The 22,977-nt window shown below is 40.1% G+C and overlaps 2 protein-coding genes across 2 annotated transcripts; both read left to right on the forward strand.

Annotated features, from left to right (window-relative positions):
* Positions 1–282: 282 nt before the first annotated feature.
* Positions 283–1,333, forward strand: LOC139564240 (hepcidin; the record flags this gene model as incomplete). Its single annotated transcript, XM_071383592.1, is given in 3 exon segments — positions 283–425; positions 520–600; positions 855–1,333. Coding segments are annotated over 3 exon segments (267 nt in total). The 3' UTR covers positions 954–1,333.
* Positions 1,334–14,213: 12,880 nt separating this feature from the next.
* Positions 14,214–15,011, forward strand: LOC139564109 (hepcidin-like). The gene is made up of 3 exons (XM_071383307.1): positions 14,214–14,300; positions 14,356–14,475; positions 14,721–15,011. Exons 1-3 carry the CDS (start codon positions 14,214–14,216, stop codon positions 14,817–14,819), a joined length of 306 nt encoding a protein of 101 aa, XP_071239408.1. The 3' UTR covers positions 14,820–15,011.
* The last annotated feature ends 7,966 nt before the right edge of the window (positions 15,012–22,977 follow it).

Below are 22,977 nucleotides of genomic sequence, written 5' to 3' on the forward strand. Positions count from 1 at the left end.
GCTATTAGACTATGGCAATTTTCAGTTATCCACCCTGAAGGAATTACCAAAAAATTATAAAATGTCACTATGTAGACCAATAGGCCAAGACGTACAAATTCCATTTTTGAAAGCGGGAAAGTGGATTAGGTAATATGTGACGGGATTGCGCTCCATTGTCCAAAAGGGGGGGGCAGGATTGCACAATAGTGGCCAAAGTGTGTATAAATACCAGTGCACCGCAGTCTCAACACATGACAGAGAAGTCCCTCATCCGCTGACACCAAAAGAATTCCTCAATTTCAACTGATTTCAACAGGACTTTTAAATAGGCTATAAGCTTCCTAACAAAACCGAGAATGAAGGCCTTTAGTGTTGCAGTTGCAGTGGTACTCGTCCTTGCGTGTATGTTCATCCTTGAAAGCACCGCTGTTCCTTTCTCCGAGGTATGTCTAATTCTCCAACACCAACCCACTACAAACATGTGGGCATCGATTTTAGAGGTTGGTCATGACTCATTTGTGCCTAATGTCTTTGCAGGTGCTAACAGAGGATGTTGGAATCATTGACAGTCCAGTTGAGGAACATCAACAGCCTGGCGGCGAGTCCATGCGTCTGCCGGTACGTTCAATTGAATGAATGAATGAATGAAGCTAATTACCTTTAGCAAATTAACATCTAAGTGGTTGCGTTTCACCCTCGGAATAGAATTAGACCACTAGCGCTAGCTGTTAACCATTTGATTGTGAGCCGTTAGAGAGGGCTTCAGGGCGAGCAGTGTGCAACGTGGTTGTGAAGTGGAGACTTGGACAAAAATACTTACCATGTGCTTGTTCCCTCTTTTTTTTCATTTTCTTTTCTTGGCGGGGATACAGGAGCATTTCAGGTTCAAGCGTCAGAGCCACCTCTCGCTGTGTCGTTGGTGCTGCAACTGCTGTCACAACAAGGGCTGTGGCTTCTGCTGCAAATTCTGAGGACCTGCCTGCAATAAAACCATCTTATTAACTTATTGCCTTTAATTTCCCCCCTCTTCTTCTACATTTCCTTTGGACTCTGTGGAGAAGATGCAGTCTCATTGATGTCTTTCTCACTGCAACCTCAGTCTTGTACATACATGTTTTGTATCATGTTGTATAACATGTTGTATAGCCTAGTGACACAGGAAAAAGACAGCTAATTGAAATAATAATTTCTATTATGTACATTTTGTATTTTTTTTTGTACATTTTCTAGTTTGTACATGTTGCAATGTTTTCTTTCTGAGATGTTGTTTCTGTAACTATGATAATGAATTATAAAATCACTTCTTATTGTGACACTTTCAAAAGAATAAACACATTCTTTGAATAACAAACGCGGTTGTTTCTGAATTCTGAATGTGTTATAGATGTGTACCCTGTGGCTAAATGTTCGGGCCTGACAGCCAGAGGCTTATTCAAATTAGCCCCGTAGTAGTTTACCCTGAGGTCTGGGAATGGAATCTACATTGCCTTCACCACTTGACTTTTTCCACATTTGTTGTGTTACAGTTTGAATTTAAAATGGATTAAGTTGAGATTTTGTGTCACTGGCCTACACAATACCCCATAATGTCAAAGTGGAATAATGTTTTTAGACATTTTTACAAATTAATAAAAAAAGAAAAAGCTGAAATGTCTTGAGGTAATAAGTATTCAACCCCTTTATTATAGCAAGCCTAAATAAATGCAGTAGTAAAAATGTGCTTCACAAGTCACATAATAAGTTTGCATGGACTCTGTGTGCAATAATAGTGTTTAAAAACCCCTAGAGTCGATGTCCGAGCCCCAACGGAAATCCGACCCACCACGGAAATTCAATTAGCATAATAAAAAAATCCCCATAAGAATCTGTCAGTTAAACTTCTCTGCGCTACGGATCCCTTTAGCGGGATCATTTTCCTAAACAACCGCTGAATCCCTTTAGCGGGATCATTTTCCTAAACAACCGCTGAATTGCAGGGCGCTAAATATTGCTAACAATATTTATAATCATGCAATCACAAGTGAAATATACCAAAACACAGTTTAGCTTGTTGTTAATCCACCTATCGTGTCAGATTTTGAAAATATGCTTTGCAGTGAAAGCAATCCAAGCTTTTGTGAGTGTATCAATCAATGCTAGAACAGCTAGCCCCAAATTAGCATGGTCACGAAAGTCAGAAAAGCAATAAAATTAATCGCTTACCTTTGAAAATCTTCGGATGTTTGCACTCACGAGACTCCCAGTTACACAATAAATGTTATTTTTGTTCAATAAATATTACTTTTATAACAAAAAAACGCCATTTGGGTTGCGCGTTATGTTCAGAAAACCAAAGCCTCGTTCCGTTCAACAAAAATTCCAAAAAGTATCCGTAATGTTCGTAGAAACATGTCAAATGTTTTTTATAATCAATCCTCAGGTTGTTTTTAACAAACATAATCGATAATATTTCAACCGGACCGTAACCTATTCAATGAAAAAGGGAAAGAAAATGGAGAGCTACCCCTCTCGCGCGCAGGAACTAATCAAAGGACACCTGACTAGTTTTGAAAAATCTTGCTCATTTTTCAAAATAAAAGCCTGAAACTATTTCTAAAGCCTGGTCACAGCCTGAAGAAGCCATTGGAAAAGGAATCTGGTTGATACCCCTTTAAATGGAAGAAAGACGGGCAAGGAAACACAGATAAAAAATAAAAAAAATCACTTCCGGGTTAGAGTTCCTCAGGTTTTCGCCTGCAGAATCAGTTTTGTTATACTCACAGACAATATTTTGACAGTTTTGGAAACTTTGGAGTGTTTTCTATCCTAATCTGTAAATTATATGCATATTCTACGATCTGGACCTGAGAAATAGTCCGTTTACCTTGGGAAAGTTATTATAAAAAAAAAAAAAGTTTTTTTAAGAACTAGTGTATCTATCATTTCCTATACATCATGTATTTTTTAGTAATGTTTATGAATAGTTATTTGGTCAGAATATGTGAGTGTCAGAAAAATATCCGGACGTTGTGGGAAAAAGATGCTACGTTAGCACAATGTATAACCACTGATTTCAGCTCTAAATATGCAAATTTTCGAACAAAACATAAGTGTATGTATAACCTGATTTTATAGGACTGTCATCTGATGAAGCTTATCAAGGTTAGTCAAAAATTATATATCTTTTGCTGGTTTGTTACGATCGCTAACTTTTGCTGCTGGTAAATGGCTTGTGTTTCTGGCTATTGTGGTAAGCTAATATAATGCTATATTGTGTTTTCGCTGTAAAACACTTAAGAAATCGGAAATATTGGCTGGAATCACAAGATGCCTGTCTTTCATTTGCTGTACACCATGTATTTCTCAGAAATGTTTTATGATGAGTATTTAGGTATTTGACGTTGGTGTCTGTAATTACTCTGGCTGCTTCGGTGCTATTTCTGACGGTAGCTGTGATGGTAGCTGCAATGTAAAACTGATTTATAGCTCAAATATGCACATTTTTCGAACAAAACATAGATTTATTGAATAACATGTTATAAGACTGTCATCTGATGAAGTTGTTTCTTAGTTAGTTTGGTTGGTTCTTGGTTAGTAAGGTTGGCTTTGTGCATGCTACCTGTGCTGTGAAAAATGTCTGTCCTTTTTTGTATTTGGTGGTGAGCTAACATAAATATATGTGGTGTTTTCGCTGTAAAACATTTTAAAAATCGGACATGTTGACTGGATTCACAAGATGTGTATCTTTCATTTGCTGTATTGGACTTGTTAATGTGTGAAAGTTAAATATTTCTCAAAAATATTTTTTGAATTTCGCGCTCTGACTTTTCAGTGGAATGTGGGAGGAGTTCCGCTAGCGGAACGCTGGGGCTAGACAGGTTAAAACCTGTTTGGGCTATAGGGGGCGTATTGGAAAAACTGGAAAATATGTGCAAATTTTCAAACGGCCTTTTAATCAATTTTTGCTCTTACAATATGCATATTGTTAATATTATTGGATAGAAAAGAGTCTCTAGTTTCTAAAACCGTTTTAATTTTTTCTCTGAGTGGAACACAAGTCCTTTGGCAGCACTTTCCCCGACCAGGAAGTAAAATGCAAGATGTTTATGCTCGCTTCAACGCTCTGCCTATACATGGTCATGCCACTTATGACCCGAAACACACCTCGTACGCCTTCCTCTGGGTGTCAAGAGGACGTCAGAGGAGAAATCTTGCGTTTATCTTGTTTTGACGTGAAATAAGACCTATTTCTTTGACGTGACCGTCAATTTCAGGAAGTCAGAAAAGCGCGACTTGGGAGAGATATCATGTTTTGTTTTGCTGCCGTTTCGGATGTGAACTATCTCCAGCTCGGATTTGATTTGATAAATGAGACCATGTCATCGTAATGTATGTTTTTTCAATATAGTTTAATCAGATTATTTGAATTTTTTGGGGAGTTTTGCCGTGTTCCGTAATGTTTACTTTGTTTACGTTGGAGAGATCCGTGCCACTCGACGAGTACCCCTGCTAAATGAAGATGGAAAGTTGCCATTCTGAATGGATTGAACGACTCTTCTGGACTAAGGACAACTTGATCAACATTCTGATGAAAGATCAGCCAAAGTAAGACCAAATTTATAATGTTATTTCATATATCTGTCGTGCATGTCAACTGGTCGCGCGCGCCCAAGTGTGTCTGTCTGGCGTGGCTATGCTAATTTAGCGCTACATTTAGTTTTCGATGTAAAACATTTAATAAATCGGAAATATTGTCTGGAATCACAAGAATCCTGTTTTTCAATTGCTGCACAGTATGTATTTCTCAGAAATGTTTTATGAGGAGTAATTAGGTATTTGATGTTGGTGTCTGTAAATGTTATGGCTGCTTTCTGATTGTAGCTGAAATGTAATTTATGATTTATACTATAAATATACACATTTTTCAAAAAAAACATATGCTATACAATAAATATGTTATCAGACTGTCATCTTATGAAGTTGTTTCTTGGTTAGTGGCTATATATATCTTCATTTGGTCGAATTAGTGATAGCTGGTGATGGACGTAAAAACTGATTGGTGTTAGAAAGTGGTGTCTTTTGCTAAGGTGGTTAGCTAATAGATTTACATATTTTGTCTTCCCTGTAAAACATTTTAAAAATCGGACATGTTGGTTAGATTCACAAGATGTCTGCCTTTCATATGCTGTATTGGACTTGTTAATGTGTGAAAGTTAAATATTTAAAAAAAATGTTTTTTTTGAATTTGCCGCTCTGCCTTTTCAGTGGAATGTGGGAGGAGTGCCGCTAGCGGCACCCCTGGCCATGCAATCGCCGTGTTAGAATTCTAAAAATAACTTCATTACGACATGCAGTTTACGTTATGGCGAGAGCGTGCCCAAAATCTGGGCGCAAACTACTAGTTCACATGTTCGACAGATATATGAAATAGCATCATAAAATGGGTCCTACTTTTGATGATCTTCCATCAGAATGTTGTACAAGGGGTCCTTTGTCCAGAACAATCGTTGTTTGGATTTAGAATGTCCTCTTCTCCAGTCAATTAGCACGGAAAGCGACCTCAGACGATGTTATACACTCCATTTCTTCTCTCACTGCCTGTTGACATCTAGTGGAAGGCGTATGAAGTGCATGTATACTAATAAATATCAAGCACATTTATAGGCAGGCCCTAGAACAGAGCATCGATTTCAGATTTTCCACTTCCTGTCAGGAAGTTTGCTGCAAAATGAGTTCTGTTTTACTCACAGATATAATTCAAACGGTTTTAGAAACTAGAGAGTGTTTTCTATCCAATAGTAATAATAATATGCATATTGTACGAGCAAGAATAGAGTACGAGGCCGTTTAAATTGGGCACGATTTTCCCCCAAAGTGTAAATAGCGCCCTCTATCCTCAACAGATTTAGCTAGAGATATCTGTTTTTTGGATGCATCTCAAGACTCTCTTCTCTGTATATATCAATGATGTCTCTCTTGCTGCTGGTGATTCTCTGATTCACCTCTACGCAGACGATCCCATTCTGTATACTTCTGGCCCTTCTTTTGACACTGTGTTAACAACCCTCCAGACGAGCTTCAATGCCATTCAACTCTCCTTCCATGGCCTCCAACTGCTCTTAAATGCAAGTAAAACTAAATGCATGCTCTTCAACGGATCACTGTCCGCACCTGCACGCCCGTCCAGCATCACTACTCTGGACGGCTCTGACTTAGAATATGTGGACAACTACAAATACCTATGTGTCTGGCTAGACTGTAAACTCTCCTTCCAGACTCACATTAAGCATCTCCAATCCAAAATTTAATCTAGAATCGGCTTCCTATTTCGCAACAAAGCATCCTTCACTCATGCTGCCAAACATACCCTCATTTATAAAATAGCCTCCAACACTCTACTCAACAAATTGGATGCAGTCTACCACAGTGTCCTCCGTTTTGTCACCAAAGCCCCATATGCTACCCACCACTGCGACCTGTATGGTCTCGTTGGCTGGCCCTCGCTTCATACTCGTCGCCAAACCCACTGGCTCCAGGTCATCTACAAGTCACTGCTAGGTAAAGCCACGCTTTATCTCAGCTCACTGGTCAACATAGCACCACCCACCCGTAGCACACGCTCCAGCAGGTATATCTCACTGGTCACCCCCAAAGCCAATTCCTCCTTTGGCCGTCTTTCCTTCCAGTTCTCTGCTGTCAATGACTGGAACGAACTGCAAAAATCACTGAAGCTGGAGACTCATGTCTCCCTCACTAGCTTTAAGCACCAGCTGTCAGAGTATCTCACAGATCACTACACCTGTACATAGCCCATCTGTAAACAGCCCATCTGTCACGACTCCTACCGAAGGTGTCTCCCCTTCCTGTCCGGAGCTGCCAGAGTCTCCCTCCTGTCCGGAGCTGCCAGAGTCTCCCTCCTGTCCGGAGCTGCCAGAGTCGCCCTCCTGTCCGGAGCTGCCAGAGTCGCCCTCCTGTCCGGAGCTGCCAGAGTCGCCCTCCTATTCGGGGCCCGCTGAATGGGTCCCCAGTCCGGGGTCGGCGGCGAGGGTCGCCGCTCCAGAGGTGCCACCTACGTGGGCCAAGACTAAGATGGAGTGGGGTCCACGTCCCGCGCCAGAGCCACCACCGCGGATAGATGCCCACCCAGACCCTCCCATATGGGTTTAGGTTTTACGGCCGGAGTCCGCACCTTTGGGGGGGTGGGGTACTGTCACGCCCTGACCTTAGTTCCTTTTTTATGTCTCTATCTTGGTTTGGTCAGGGCGTGAGTTGGGGTGGGCATTCTATGTTTTTTTTCTATGTTTCCTGTTTTTGTGTTTGCACCTTTCAGGACTGTTTCGATTTTCGTTGTTTCACTTTGTTATTTTGTATTTCGTGTTCAGTTATAATAAATTAACATGGACACTTACCACGCTGCGTTTTGGTCCGATCTTTCCTGTTCCTTAGATGACGAAGATCGTTACACCATCCAACTACCTCATCCCCATACTGTATTTATTTATTTATCTTTCTCCTTTGCACCCCAGTATCTCTACTTGCACATTCATCTTCTGCACATCTACCATTCCAGTGTTTAATTGCTATATTGTAATTACATCGCCACCATGGCCTATTTATTGCCTTTACCTCCCTCATCTTACCTCATTTGCACTCACTGTATATAGACTTTTCTTTTTTCTACTGTATTATTGACTGTATGTTTGTTTATTTCATGTGTAACTCTGTGTTGTTGTATGTGTCGAACTGCTGTGCTTTATCTTGGCCAGGTCGCAGTTGTAAATGAGAACTTGTTCTCAACTAGCCTACCTGGTTAAATAAAGGTGAAATACATTTGAAAAAATCCACTAAATCCGCCGATGTCACACTTCCGCATCTGTGGTGAAAGGTGACATAGCTACAGCAGTGTTTGTCAGACCATGAGACACCCCGAAAATTGGTCTTCTTACCAAGTCCTTTGTAGCGAAAGGTTTGGCCTTCAAACTATTAAGACCCATCTATGGAAAGATTCGAGTCTCGCGAACACAATGGTGCTCTCAATTTTGCTCTAACCCCCACAAGTGTTTTGGGACTCGTCTGAAGTCGGTACAGCCAATCTGCCAACTTCTGTCTGTAGTGTCTGAACCGTTTGGGCTAATATGACTTCTACGGAAAGGTGAGGATGCCCACAGGCTTCACATGACTCGTCTGAAGGTGTCCAGCTACCAGTTGAAAAAATGAATGGAAATACTATATATATGGAGACTGTTTAGTGGCAAAAATAAGGGGTTAAATACATGTAAAAAATAGACAGTTGAAGTTGGAAGTTTACATACACTTAGGGTGGAGTCATTAAAACTCGTTTTTCAACCACTCCACAAATTTCTTCTTAACAAACTATAGTTTTGGCAAGTCGGTTAGGACATATACTTTGTGCTTGACACAAGTCATTTTTCCAACAATTGTTTACAGACAGATTATTTCACTTATAATTCACTGTATCACAATTCCAGTGGGTCAGAAGTTTACATACACTAAGTTGACTGTGCCTTTAAACAGCTTGGAAAATTCCAGAAAATTATGTCATGGCTTTAGAAGCTTCTGATAGGCTAATTGACATCATTTGAGTCAATTGGAGGTGTACCTGTGGATGTATTTCAAGGCCTACCTCCAAACTCAGTGTCTCTTTGCTTGACATCATGGGAAAATCAAAAGAAGTCATCCAAGACCTCAGAATTTTTTTTCTAGACCTCCACCAGTCTGGTTCGTCCTTGGGAGCAATTTCCAAATGCCTGAAGGTACCACGTTCATCTGTACAAACAATAGTATGCAAGTATAAACACCATGGGACCACGCAGCTGTCATACCACTCAGGAAGGAGATGCGTTCTGTCTCCTAGAGATGAACATACTTTGGTGCAAAAAGTGCAAATCAATCCCAGAACAACAGCAAAGGACCTCGTGAAGATGCTGGAGGAAACAGGTACAAAAGTATCTATATCCAGAGTAAAACGAGTCCTATACTGACATAACCTGAAAGGCCGCTCAGCAAGGAAGAAGCCACTGATCCAAAACCGCCATAAAAAAGCCAGACTACGGTTTGCAACTGCACATGGGGACAAAGATTGTACTTTTGGAGAAATGTCCTCTGGTCTGATGAAACAAAAATATAACTGTTTGGCCATAATGACCATCGTTATGTTTGGAGGAAAAAGGGGGAGGCTTGCAAGCCGAAGAACACCATCCCAACCGTGAAGCACGGGGGTGGCAGCATCATGTTGTGTGGGTGCTTTGCTGCAGGAGGGACTGGTGGACTTCACAAAATGGATGGCATCATGAGGTAGGAAAAGTATGTGGATATATTGAAGCAACATCTCAAGACATCAGTCAGGAAGTTAAAGCTTGGTCGCAAATGGGTCTTCCAAATGGACAATGACCCCAAGCATACTTCCAAAGTTGTGGCAAAATGGCTTAAGGACAACAAAGTCAAAGTATTGGAGTGGCCATCACAAAGCCCTGACCTCAATCCATGTCACCCCCTAACCATAGAGAGCTGTTTATTCTGAATGTTGGTTGGGTCGTGATAGTGACTAGGGTGGGTCGTCTAGGTGATTAATGATTTATGTTAGCCTGTTATGGTTCCCAATCAGAGGCAGCTGTTTATCGTTGTCTCTGATTGGGGATCATATTTAGGCAGCCGTTTCCCCTATGTGTTTCGTGAGATCTTGTCTACAGATAGTTGCCTGTGTGCACACCAGTAGCTTCACGTTTCGTTTGTGCTTGTTTGTTTTGTTTGGTGAGTTTCTAAGAATTGAAAGATGTTGAACTCTATACATGCTGCGCCTTGGTCCAATCCTTATGACGAACGTGACAGAAAATCCCACGAACAACGGATCAAGCAGCGTGCCCGGGAGATAATGGCATCCTGGTCTATAGAGGAGATTAGGGAGAGAACATCTTGGACTTGGGACGACATAATAGCAGGAGAGAAGAGCATGCCATGGAGGCAGGCGGAAACAGCGAAGGAGGGACAGCGACAAAGTCGGGGAGGAAGGCCACAGAAACCCAATATTTTTTTTTTTTGGGGGGGGGGGGGCACATGGAGCAGTCGGCGGAGCCGAAGAGTGAAATAGAGCCAGTCTGGGAGAAGAAGGAGAATGTGGAGGAGGATTATTCTGGTATTTCACATTTATTTATTTCTCTCTACTATTATTCTGACATTTCACATTCTTACAATAAAGTGGTGATCCTTACTGACCTAAGACAGGGAATATTTCTAGGATTAAATGTCAGGAATTGTGAATAACTGAGTTTAAATGTATTTGGCTAAGGTGTATGTAAACTTCCGACTTCAACTGTATATATATGTTTCCTGATATGTCTTATATCTCTCTGATATAGGACAGACACTTCAGAACCAACATCCTTCAGATTTATTTTGGGGACTATCTGTTGTTCCCTGTAGTGAATCTGTTATTCATTGTGTTTGTATGGGCTAATAACAACAAGGCACAACACTTTCTTCCATAAAATTGTTTTTTATATATTCTTGGAATACTTCAAGGGGTCTTAAAATAAAATAGCCAAATGATCCTTGTCATGCATGACCTTCTTAAAACTATTCCATATAGTTTAGAAAGGGCTTAGACGGTTATGGGTTAATAAACATGGTTTTTGAATGACTACTTAATTTCAGTACCCCACAGATACAATTAGCTGTAAGGTCTCTCAGTCGAGCATTGAATTTCAAGCACAGATTCAACCATAAAAACCAGGGAGGTTTTCCAGTGCCTAGCAAAGAAGGGCACCTATTGTTTGATGGGTAAAAAAAGCACACATTGAATATCCCTTTGACCATGGTGAAGTTATTAATTACACTTTGGATGGTGTATCAACACACCCAGTCACTGCAACGATAGGACGGAAACTGCTCAGCGATTTCACCATGAGGCCAATGGTGACTTTAAAACAGTTATATAGTTTAATGGCTGTGATAGTAGAAAACTGAGGATGGTCAACAACATTGTAGTTGTTCCACAATACTAACTTAATTGACAGAGTGAAAAGTAGGAAGCCTGTACAGAATAAAAATATTCCAAAACATGCATCCTGTTTGCAACACGGCACAACAGTAATACTGCAAAAAATGTGGCAAAGCAATTCACTTTTTGTTCTGAATAGAAAGTGTTATGTTTGGGGCAAATCCAATACAACACATTACTCAGTACCACACGCCATATTTTCAAACATAGTGGTGGCTGCATCATGTTATGGGTATGCTTGTAATCATTAAGGACTGGGGAGTTTTTCAGGATAAAGAATAAACGGAATGGAGCTAAGCACAGGTAAAATCCTAGAGGAAAACCTGGTTCAGTCTGCTTTCCACCAGACACTGGGAAATGAATTAACATTCCATCAGGACAATAACCTAAAACATGAGGCCAAATCCACACAGGAGTTGCTTACCAAGAAGACAGTGAATGTTCCTGAGTGGCCGAGTTACAGTTTGACTTAAATCTACATGAAAATCTATGGCAAAACCTGGAAATGGTTGTCTAGCAATGATCAACAAACAATTTGACAGAGCTTGAAGAATTTTGAAAATAATAATGGGTAAATGTTGCACAATCCAGGTGTGGAAAGCTCTTAGGGACTTACCCAGAAAGACTGCAATCGCTGCCAAAGGTGCTTCTACAAAGTATACTGACTCAGGGGTGTGAATACTTATGCAAATTAGATATTTCTGTATTTAATTTTCAATAAATTTGCTAATATTTCTAAAAACATGTTTTCACTTTGTCATTATGGGGTATTGTGTGTAGATCGGTGAGTGAAAAAAATATTTTTAATCCATTTTGAATTCAGGCAGTAACACAACACAACTTGGAACAAGTATGAAAAACTTTCTGAAGGGACTGTATGTCAAAATAGGGATATTAAATTACTCTGAATGGCACATATTCCATGACATAGACTGACCAGGTGAGTCCAGGTGAAAGCTATGATCCCTTATTGATTTCACTTGCTAAACCCCTTTCAATCAGTGTAGATGATGTGGAGGACACAGGTAAAAAAAATGTTTTAAGCCATGAGACAATTGAGACATGGATTGTGAATGTGTGCCATTCAGAGGGTGAATGAGCAAGATAAAAGATTTAAATACCTTTGAATGAGGTATGGTAGTAGGTGCCAGGCACACCGGTTTGTGTCAAGAACTGCACCGCTGCTGGGTTTTTCAAGCTCAACAGTTCATCAAGAATGGTCCACCACCCAAAGGTCATCCAGCCAACTTGACACAACTGTGGGAAGCATTAGAGTCAACATGGGTCAACATTCCTGTGAAATGCTTTCGACACCTTGTAGAGTTCATGCCCAGACAATTAGCAACTCAATATTAGGAAGGTGTTCTTAATTGTTTTGTACACTCAGTGTAGTCCATATTACTCTGCTAAAAGGAGACTGGAATTGGCATTAGTATATGCACTTTGAAAATCCTATCTACTGTATGAACTAGGTCTGACTTGTTAGTACAGCCTACTAAAACAGTCAGTGCTCCACACTGCCCCATGAGGCAGAGAATGTCACAGCAAATAGGGGACTAGTTGGACAGAGCTGTTCTCAATAAAAAGGCTTTCTGGCTGGTCTGGAGAAGGTGGGTGGTCAGAAGAAAACTGACAATAGTTTTTTTGGGGAGGTTGGCTATTTCATTAGTAAATATGTTTCTTAAATACATTTTTGGGACATTTTGTGTCAAGCGCCCAGACAAATAAAGTGCATATGAGGTGGTGAGACGGGGGAGGGGGAGACAGAGGTAGTTAGGATGACAGAGGGGGGAAACATGGGGCCAATGTCCCGGCCCAGGTGGAGCGCGTGGTGGACTGGCGCCTGTCTAGATGACTGTGTCTCAGTGTCTGCCCCACTGGAGCTGAGCTCTGTTTGACCAGAAGGTTCACAAAGATAGTGCTGGCGACTGGTGACACTGGCAAAAACCTCCTACCTTTCCACCGCTTTCACTACTCCTCAACAAATTAAGCTAGCTGGGTGGATTCCAATGGGTAGTCATTCGTGGTTATATTTGTTGACACTGATGTTCCGGTCACCCAAAGTCAACAAGCGATGGCAAAAGGTTCTCTATATACAAGACAGATGGGCTCAGGGTCCCCACAACATGTTGTTTTGCTTACAGGGACAAGTTGGGCACAGCCAATTAAATAATTATTGAATGGATTCAAATATAATAGTATAGTGTCAAACAAGTTGAGCCCTTGAGAGCACATACAATTCATTGTTATTAGGCTATTAACCACTTATCACAGACTCTTTTGAGGATGCAAATTATGCATTCAGAGGCTTACAATTTTCACAGTATAATTTTGTGTTTCTGAAATGTGATATAGCAACATATCATTAAATGTGTCATTGTACATTTTTTCTAAAGGTACACTCTTATCCAGAGCAACTTACAGTAAGTGTATTAACCTCATACTTTTATTTCCTGTACTGGTCCCTCTTGGGAATCAAACCCACAACTCTGGCATTTCAAGCAACATGCTTTACCAACTGAGCTACACATTCAAATTAGTCTAGTTTTTCTTCTCTACTTCAAAAATACATTTGGCTAACAATTAATGCGTGAATCACTATTATATTGCCTATCTAGACCTTTTAAAATATTTTCTCTTTCATTAGGTCTGATGAACACTACATAATACCTGCCACATAATACTATCATATTCTTGTATTACTAATAACACTTGAAACAACTGAATGAAAGGTGCCACACATAGGATTTATTTTCTTAAATTTTTGCGTTGTACTATAATGAAAATGTCAATAATATATCTGCAGTAATAGTGGAATGATAGTGTTTCAAAGTATTACTTACAGTGTTGTGATTAGCTGTGATATTTGACAATTGATTTCTCCCACCGGTGTGAAATCCATTGTCAAAATGGGTAAGCTGTTTTGAATTTGTGGCTGTGTTATCTAGAGGAAATTGGGTCAGGTGGCAGGTTTAAAAAATAGTGGCCAAAGTGTGTATGAATACCGGTGTACCGCAGTCTCAACACAAGACAGAGAAGTCCCTCAACCACAGACACCAAAAGGACAATCAACTAAATTGGGGCTCATCTTTTGCATTTATAATTGTGCATTGGAGAGAATCTCTTTATGGGAAAATTGAAGAGTTCTGATCTTCTTCATAGGCTGTCACATCAATTCCAACTGATTTCAACCAGACTTTTTAAATAGGCTATAATCTTCCTAACAAAACCGAGAATGAAGGCCTTTAGTGTTGCAGTTGCAGTGGCGGTCGTCCTCACATGTATGTTCATCCTTGAAAGCACCACTGTTCCTTTCTCCGAGGTATATCTAATTTTATAACACCAACCCACTTCAAACATGTGTGCATCGATTTTAGAGGTTGTTCATGACTCATTTGTGCATAATGTCTTTGCAGGTGCTAACGGAGGAGGTTAGAATCATTGACAGTCCAGTTTGGGAACATCAACAGCCTGGCGGCGAGTCCATGCGTCTGCCGGTACGTTCAATTGAATAAATGAATTAAGCTAATTACCTTTAGCAAATTAAAATCGAAGTGGTTGCGTTTGCCCCACAGAATTGAATTAACCTACTTGTGCTACCTGTTATCATTTGATTGTGAGCCGTTAGAGAGGGCTTCAGGGCGAGCAGTGTGCAACGTGGTTGTAAAGTGGAGACTTGGACAAAAATACTTACTTGCTTGTTCCCTCCTTTTTTCATTTTCTTTTCTTGGCGGGGATACAGGAGCATTTCAGGTTCAAGCGTCAGAGCCACCTCTCGCTGTGTCGTTGGTGCTGCAACTGCTGTCACAACAAGGGCTGTGGCTTCTGCTGCAAATTCTGAGGACCTGCCTGCCATAAAACCATCTTATTAACTTATTGCCTTTAATTTCCCCCCTCTTCTTCTACATTTCCTTTGGACTCTGTGGAGAAGATGTAATCTCATTGATGTCTTTCTCACTGCAACCTCAGTCTTGTACATACATGTTTTGTATCATGTTGTATAACATGTTGTATAGCCTAGTGACACAGGAAAAAGACATCGCTAAGTGAAATAAGTGAGGATTTTTATTTTCTATTTTGTACATTTTATTTAAAAAAATACATTTTCTAATTTGCATTTTTGCGATGTTTTCATTCTAAGATGTTGTTTCTGTAACTATGATAATGATTTGTTAAATCTTTAAAAAAATATATAAACAAACACATTCTTTGAAGAGGTATTCAACCCCTTTTTTTATGGCAAGCCTAAATAAGTTCAACAGTAAAAATGTACTTAAGTCACATGCATGGACTCACTCTGAGTGCAATAATAGTGTTTAACATGACTTTTGAATGACTAACTCTTCTCTGTACCCCACACATACAATTATCTTTAAAAACTTATTGTCAATAGGGGGGCGCTGTTTTCACTTTGGAAAAAATCGTGCCCAAATGAAACGGCCTCGTACTCTTTTCTAGATCATACAATATGCATATTATTATTACTATTGGATAGAAAACACTCAGAAGTTTCTAAAACTGTTTGAATTATATCTGTGAGTAAAACAGAACTCATTTGGCAGCAAACTTCCATACAGGAAGTGAAAAATCTGAAAACGAGTCTCTGTTTCAGGGTCTGCCTATTCAACTGGCTTTTATTTATCGATATGCATGCCCTTCATACGCCTTCCACTAGATGTCAACAGGCAGTGGAAGGTGGAATGGGGTGTCTAGCTTGATCTGAGGTCGAATGAGAGCTTTTGGAGTGACAGGTCCGGAATTTTCTTTGTCTTCTAAGGCGTGCGGCGGAGCTCGACATTGTCTTGTGAAAAGCGTTACGTATACACGGCGAATATCTCCGGCTCTGATTTTATTTGATACATGTGATAATAACATCATAAAGTAGGTTTTTTCAACCGAGTTTTATCAGTTTAGTTAACGTTTATTGGGACTTTTGGAGTTTTCTGTTCTTTGCGTCAAGAGAGGATGGGAATGTTAGCAACCTTGGCTAGCATTGTGGCGCGAATTCGACAGAAGAAATGGACATTCTAAAACCAAACAACAATTTATTTTGGACCAAGGACTCCTTGTACAACATTCTGATGGAAGCTCAGCAAAAGTAAGAAAACATTTATGATGTTATTTCGTATTTCTGTGTAAAATGTTGAGTCCTATTCTCCGCCGTTTAGGTGAGCGCTGTCTCGCAATAACGCAAGCTGTATGTTATGGTAAAGTTATTTAAAAAAATCTAACACAGCGGTTGCATTAAGAACCAGTGTATCTTTCATTTGCCATACAACAAGTATTTTTATGTAAAGTTTTTTGAGTTCTTTGGTCAGATTAGGTGAGTGTCCAAAATATCTCCGGAGATTCTGGTGAATCAATGCTACGTATTCACAATGTATAACCAGGATTTGTAGCTATAAATATGCACATTTTCGAACAAAACATAATTGTATTGTATAACATGATGTTATAAGACAGTCATCTGATGAAGTTGTCCAAAGGTTAGTGATTAATTTTAGATCTTTTGCTGGTTTTTGCGAAAGCTACCTTTGCGGTGAATAAATGCGTTTGTGTGTTTGGCTATTGTGGTAAGCTAATATAATTCTATATTGTGTTTTCGCTGTAAAACACTTAAAAAATCTGAAATATTGGCTGGATTCACAAGATGTTTATCTTTCATTTGCTGTACACCATGTATTTTTCATAAATGTTTTATGATGAGTATTTATGTATTTCACGTTGCTCTCTGTAATTATTCTGGCTGCTTTGGTACTATTTTTGATGGTAGCTGCAATGTAAAACTATGATTTATACCTCAAATATGCACATTTTTGAACAAAACATAAATGTATTGTATAACATGTTATAAGACTGTCATCTGATAAAGTTGTTTCTTGGTTAGTGACTCATTTTATCTCTATTTTGTCGGTTTTGTGAAAGCTACCTATGCGGTGGAAACATGGTGAAAATATGCGGTTGTGTGTTTGGCTATTGTGGTTAGCTAATAGAAATACATATTGTGTTTTCGCTGTAAAACATTTTAAAAATCGGAAATGATGGCTGGATTCACAAGATGTTTATCTTTCATTTGCTGTATTGGACTTGTGATTTCATGAAAATTATATTATATGATATTCCTGTCCCGTTAGGCTAGGCTATGCTAGTCAGCTTTTTTGATGAGGAGGATCCCGGATCCGGGAGAGAGAAGCGGTAGAGGTTTTAAGGTCCCACAGTTGAGCAGTGAATTTCAAGCCCAGACTCAACCAAAAGGACCCGGGAGCTATTCCAATGCTTTGCAAAGAAGGGTAATTATTCTTAGACGGGTAAAAAAAGGATAGATTGAATATCCCTTTGACCATGGTGAAGTTATTAATTAGACTTTGGATGGTGCATCAATACACCCAGTCACTGCAAATATTCAGGCGTCCTTCCTAACTCAGTTGCCGGAGAGGAAGAAAATTGCTCAGGGATTTCACCATGAGGCCGATGGTGACTTTAAAACAGTTACAGAGTTTAATGGTTGTGATAGGAGAAAACTGAGGATGGATCAACAACATTGGACTTACTCCACAACACTAATCTAATTGATAGAGAAAAATATTCTAAAACATGCATCCTGTTTGCAACAAGGCACTAAAGTAATATTGCAAAAATAATATTGCAAAAATATTGCAAAAAATGTCCTGAATACAAAGTGTTATGTTTGGGACAAATCCAATACAACAGATTACTGAGTACCACTCTCCATATTTTCAAGCATTTTGGTGACTGCATCATGTTATGGGTATGCTTGCAATCGTTAACATTTTCACAAGTGAGTTCCAAATATCTCTAACAGTCGCACCAGTGTGAGTTTTTTATGGGCGTCATGTCATTATGCACTCACTGTTCCAAAATGTGGTTGTTACGCAGCAGGACAGTTATCCCGCGCTGTCCTCAAACCAAGGCACGCTGCATGTTAATTATCTATAGGCTATGTTTCAACTTGGCAATTTCAAATTATTTTCAAACACGTTTGAATTTCTAACAACAGTTTGAATTGAGGTGTGTTCCCCCTCCTCATTAATTCACATAACAAGTAGCCCATTTCACTGTTGCGGACAATTTACATTTGAGGCTTTACTGAGGTGGACAAACTTCCCTCTTCAACGAGAATAAGTGCCTTATTTTCTGTATATTGTGTTGCCGTTTCTACTGTGGCATACAGTGTATGTACAGTATGTATGTGTGTATGTATGTATGTATGTATGTATGTATGTATGTATGTATGTATGTATGTATGTATGTATGTATGTATGTATGTATGTATGTATGTATGTATGTATGTATGTATGTATGTATGCATGTATGTATGCATGTATGTATGCATGTGTGTATGTATGGAGCATCATGTATTTACAGTTTTATTCACATGTTCAGGTACTGGTGACAAATCATGCATTCCGATTCTTGTATAGGTTGTAATCGACATATATGATGTGTGTAAAATATTTTTTGAAAGTTAACGAGCTAATGCTAAGCTATTTGCCAGCTATGTGTTGTGCCATGTTTGTTGACAATCTGGTTGTCATGTTACCGTCTGCCAGACCAAAGCTGTTATAAAAAATGAGGGGAAGGAATAGTTCACTCGACTGACATATGGTGCTTTCAAAACAGCTGGGAACTAAAAAATACGAGGTCAACTCATGACATCAGTGATCTTCAGGTATTCTGGGATTTGGTATTTCATTAGGATCTCCATTAGCGGTTGCAAAAGCAGAACTACTCTTCCTGGGGTCCACACAAAACATGAAACTTAATACAGAATGACATAATACAGAACATCAATAGACAAGAACAGCTCAAGGACAGAACTACATAATACATTTAAAAAAAGGCACACGTAGCCTACATATCAATGCATACACACAAACTATCTAGGTCCAATAGGGGAGAGGCGTTGTGCCGCGAGGTGTTGCTTTATCTGTTTTTTAAAATCAGGTTTGCTGTTTATTTGAGCAATATGAGATGGAAGGAAGCTCCATGCGATTAGGGCTCTATATAATACTGTACGCTTTCTTGAATTTGTTCTGGATTTGGGGACTGTGAAAAGACCCCTGGTGGCATGTCTGTGTGTCTATGCAAACAATATGAGATTTTCAACACATTAATGTTTCTTATAAAAATAAAAAGTGATGCAGTCAGTCTCTCCTCAACTCTTAGCCAAGAGAGACTGGCATGCATAGTATTTATATCAGCCCTGTGATTACAATTAAGAGCAAAATGTGCTGCTCTGTTCTGGGCCAGCTGCAGCTTAACTAGGTCTTTCCTTGCAGCATTGGACCACACGACTGGACAATAATCAAGATTAGACAAAACTAGAGCCTGCAGAACTTGCTTTTTGGAGTGTGGTGTCAAAAAAGCATCTCTTTATTACGGCCAGACCTCTCCCAATCTTTACAACCATTGAATCTATATGTTTTGACCATGACAGTTTACAATCTAAAGTAACGTCAAGTAATTTAGTCTCCTCAACTTGTTCAACAGCCACACCATTCATTACCAGATTCAGCTGAGTTCTAGAACTTAAATGGTTTCCAAAGCTTTTTACGGTCATTTTTGTTCTCAATGATTTTCTCATCAAAGTAGATAGATTCTAGAATCTCATGATTAAACTACGGGCTAGATCTCTGCTTTACCCTGACCCATCTAATGGGAGCCATCACATTCACCACACCAAGGAATCTACATTTAAAGGCTTCCCAGGCACTGTCTACCCTTACACTATCCAACACAGGTGACCAGTCAATTTTATCCACTTGCTCCCTAAACATTTGAACACAGTATTTTTGGAGTCCTCTGACGGTTTTGGTTACACTTAAATGTATCTTTAAAAATCCCTACTTGTGCAAAATGTAATAAAATGATAACTGATTCTAAATACTATTACTCCACTCTGCGGTATTTTGGATTTATCAGACACCAATATTAAGTCAATCGTACTTTGCACTGTTTTACATACTCTGGTTCAATGTTTTATCATTTAGGTCAGAGCAAGTGATCTACAGAAGTGCATAAATACATTGTGGGTTGAGCTATCCTTTTTGCAGACATCAGTATTGAAATCCCCTAACAAAATGACTTCCTTCACCAGGAAATCATTACAGTTTGACAACACAATTTCGAGACCTTCATAGAATGCATTCTGACACACCCCCAACAAAATCGGCTTGGTTTTGGGAAGGCTGATATCCAGCCAGACAATCTCCAAATCAACACTTAAATCCGAACTGATGTTAAAAGCAATGTCCGATCTCACAAACGCACATATTCCCCCACCATTTCGATTCCGATCCTTCCTGACAACAGAGTATCTCTTGCCTATCTCAATCACAAACAGATGAATCCAACCATGTCTCAGTAAAACACAAGACACGTATCTCATCAATCTTCGGTAGTAGGCTTCAAACGTTTAAGTGCACAAAATGTAAACCCTTCTTCCCAAAGGCCTCACTGAATTCCCGATCCACTTGTAACTCGCCTCCCACTGCACGACCATCTTCCTGCTGCACTGCATCCGGTGGCCTCTCTGCCTCCACGGAGCACCCCTCCTCAGGTGCTGCTCCATCGTCGAAAAGGACATTTCTGTATTTCATTTCCAATAAATATGCAAACATTTCTAAAAACATGTTTTCACTTTGTCATTAGGGGGTATTGTGTGTAGATGGGTTTGATTTTTGGGGGGGAATTCAGGTTGTAACACAACAAAATGTGGAGTAAGTCAAGGGGTATGAATACACTCACATACACACACACACACACACACACACACACACACACACACACACACACACACACACACACACACACACACACACACACACACACACACACACACACACACACACACACACACACACACACACACACACACACACACACACACACACACACACACACACACACAATTAATTCCTGGGCTGTTCTGAGAGTCTAAGTTGTCAATGTTTTATGATCAGTCAATTGCACCTGGTAACCCTTTGAGGTGGGAGGGTGGTTGACATTGTTGCTCAGTATTCTGTGTAATACAGCTGTCAGCATATAGGGAGTGCTAGTCAACAGGGATTGTTAAGTTTAAATAGGCCCCCATTCGAGCAATCGCCATAGTGACTCACCATCTCTCTCTCTCTCTGCCTCTCCCTTTCCCTTTCCCTCTGCCTCTCTCCCCCTCTCCTGCATCTCACTCTCTCTCTCTCTCCCCCTCTCTCTCTCAATCTCAATATATTATGTGCTCTAAGGCCACTGAATGGGTTAATATTGAGAGAGAGAGAGAGAGAGAGAGAGAGAGAGAGAGAGAGAGAGAGAGAGAGAGAGAGAGAGAGAGAGAGAGAGAGAGAGAGAGAGATGAAATACTCTCCAACAGTAGGCCCTACAGCTAGAGGGTAATAACCGAGGCCTATTGACCGTCAGCTAATATTGAGATTCTGTCATTAAAAAATGTCTTCCGGCCGCCTATCTATATTATAGTTCCATCACACCAGTATAATACGTCATGTCATTTGCATTTAGATCTCCTCTTTTCTTGGATTGCATACTGGATTGCATACTGGATTGCATACTGGATTGCATCCTGGACATCGGGCGCGATGGAGTCGATAGTGAGGAGATTCCTAAAGAGAATGGATGGAGATCATAATGAAGGCAAACCACCAACACAAACACAGCCGCCCGGCCCCTCTTCTGTCCGAATCCTTGCAGCACCTGGAGTCGTTAGTTTTAATTAGCAGAGAGGAGTGATAGGGGCTTCTCTCCCCTCCCTCCTCTCTTCTCTGACTGTATGCTCAGAAATACTGATTGCTCCAGAATACTGAATACTATACTGGTGGCCAGCCTACACTCAGGCTTCCAATGACACGTTTTATACCAACGACTACATAATCTTACCCGGGCTCAGCAGGCCTGCATGCATGAAGTGAATAAATCAGTGAATATATTCACAAGTTCATTTGAATAGATTAATTAATATGTTGTTAACTTTATGCATGATTATACACTCTTAGGCTGTCCCTATAGGAGAACCCTTTTTGGTTCCAGATAGAACCCTTTTTGGTTCCATGTAGAACCCTCTGTGTAAAGGGTTCTACATGGAACTCATAAGGGTTCCACCTGGAACCAAAAGGGTTCTACCTGGAACCAAAAATAGTTCTTCAAAGGGTTCTCCTATGGGGACAGCCGAAGAACCCTTTTAGGTTCTAGAGGGCACCTTTCTTTCTAAGAGTGTACATGCTAGCTACCTGACTGGAAACACATTGGAAATATTTTAATAGTATTAATTACTGTTAGTTTTAACTAATAATATGCCGGGGTACAGTGGAAGCCAAATCATGCTGGTCAAATTTCATTGAGGTCAGAACTGAAATCAATCCTGTTTGTCAAATATTGTAGTACCCATAGACAACCCTTCTCTCCTCTATCTTATTCCTTTTTATTCAAAGCTTTTGAAGTGTTCTGTCTGATAGGATGTCGCTCTGCTTCAGATGCGTGCACACACACACACACACACACACACACACACACACACACACACACACACACACACACACACACACACACACACACACACACACACACACACACACACACACACACACACACACACACACACACACACACACACACACACACACACACACACACACACACACACAATATCGAACAACACACAATACTGAAGCACAGGCGATGATTTACGTTGCCTATCACCTCCTCCATCTGTCTCTCTCCACCAAACACTCAACCCACAGCTCAACACACTAGAATGGGTTAGTGGGCCCCAACAGTCAACATTATTCAAAACTTAAGCCCACATTCAAAACCAAACTGATTATTGTCTGAAGAGGGATCTGGTGCCACCGAGGAATAAGTCCATTGTTTTTTAAACTTGAGACACCCGACTTGTTTCATTCATATGTAAAGTCTTATCTAGACCCAGGCAAGTGGAACCTTTACTTCTCCAAGGCTACTTGAATCCTAAG

This window comes from Salvelinus alpinus, chromosome 35, assembly GCF_045679555.1.
Source record: "Salvelinus alpinus chromosome 35, SLU_Salpinus.1, whole genome shotgun sequence".
Classification (NCBI taxonomy): Eukaryota; Metazoa; Chordata; class Actinopteri; order Salmoniformes; family Salmonidae; genus Salvelinus; species Salvelinus alpinus.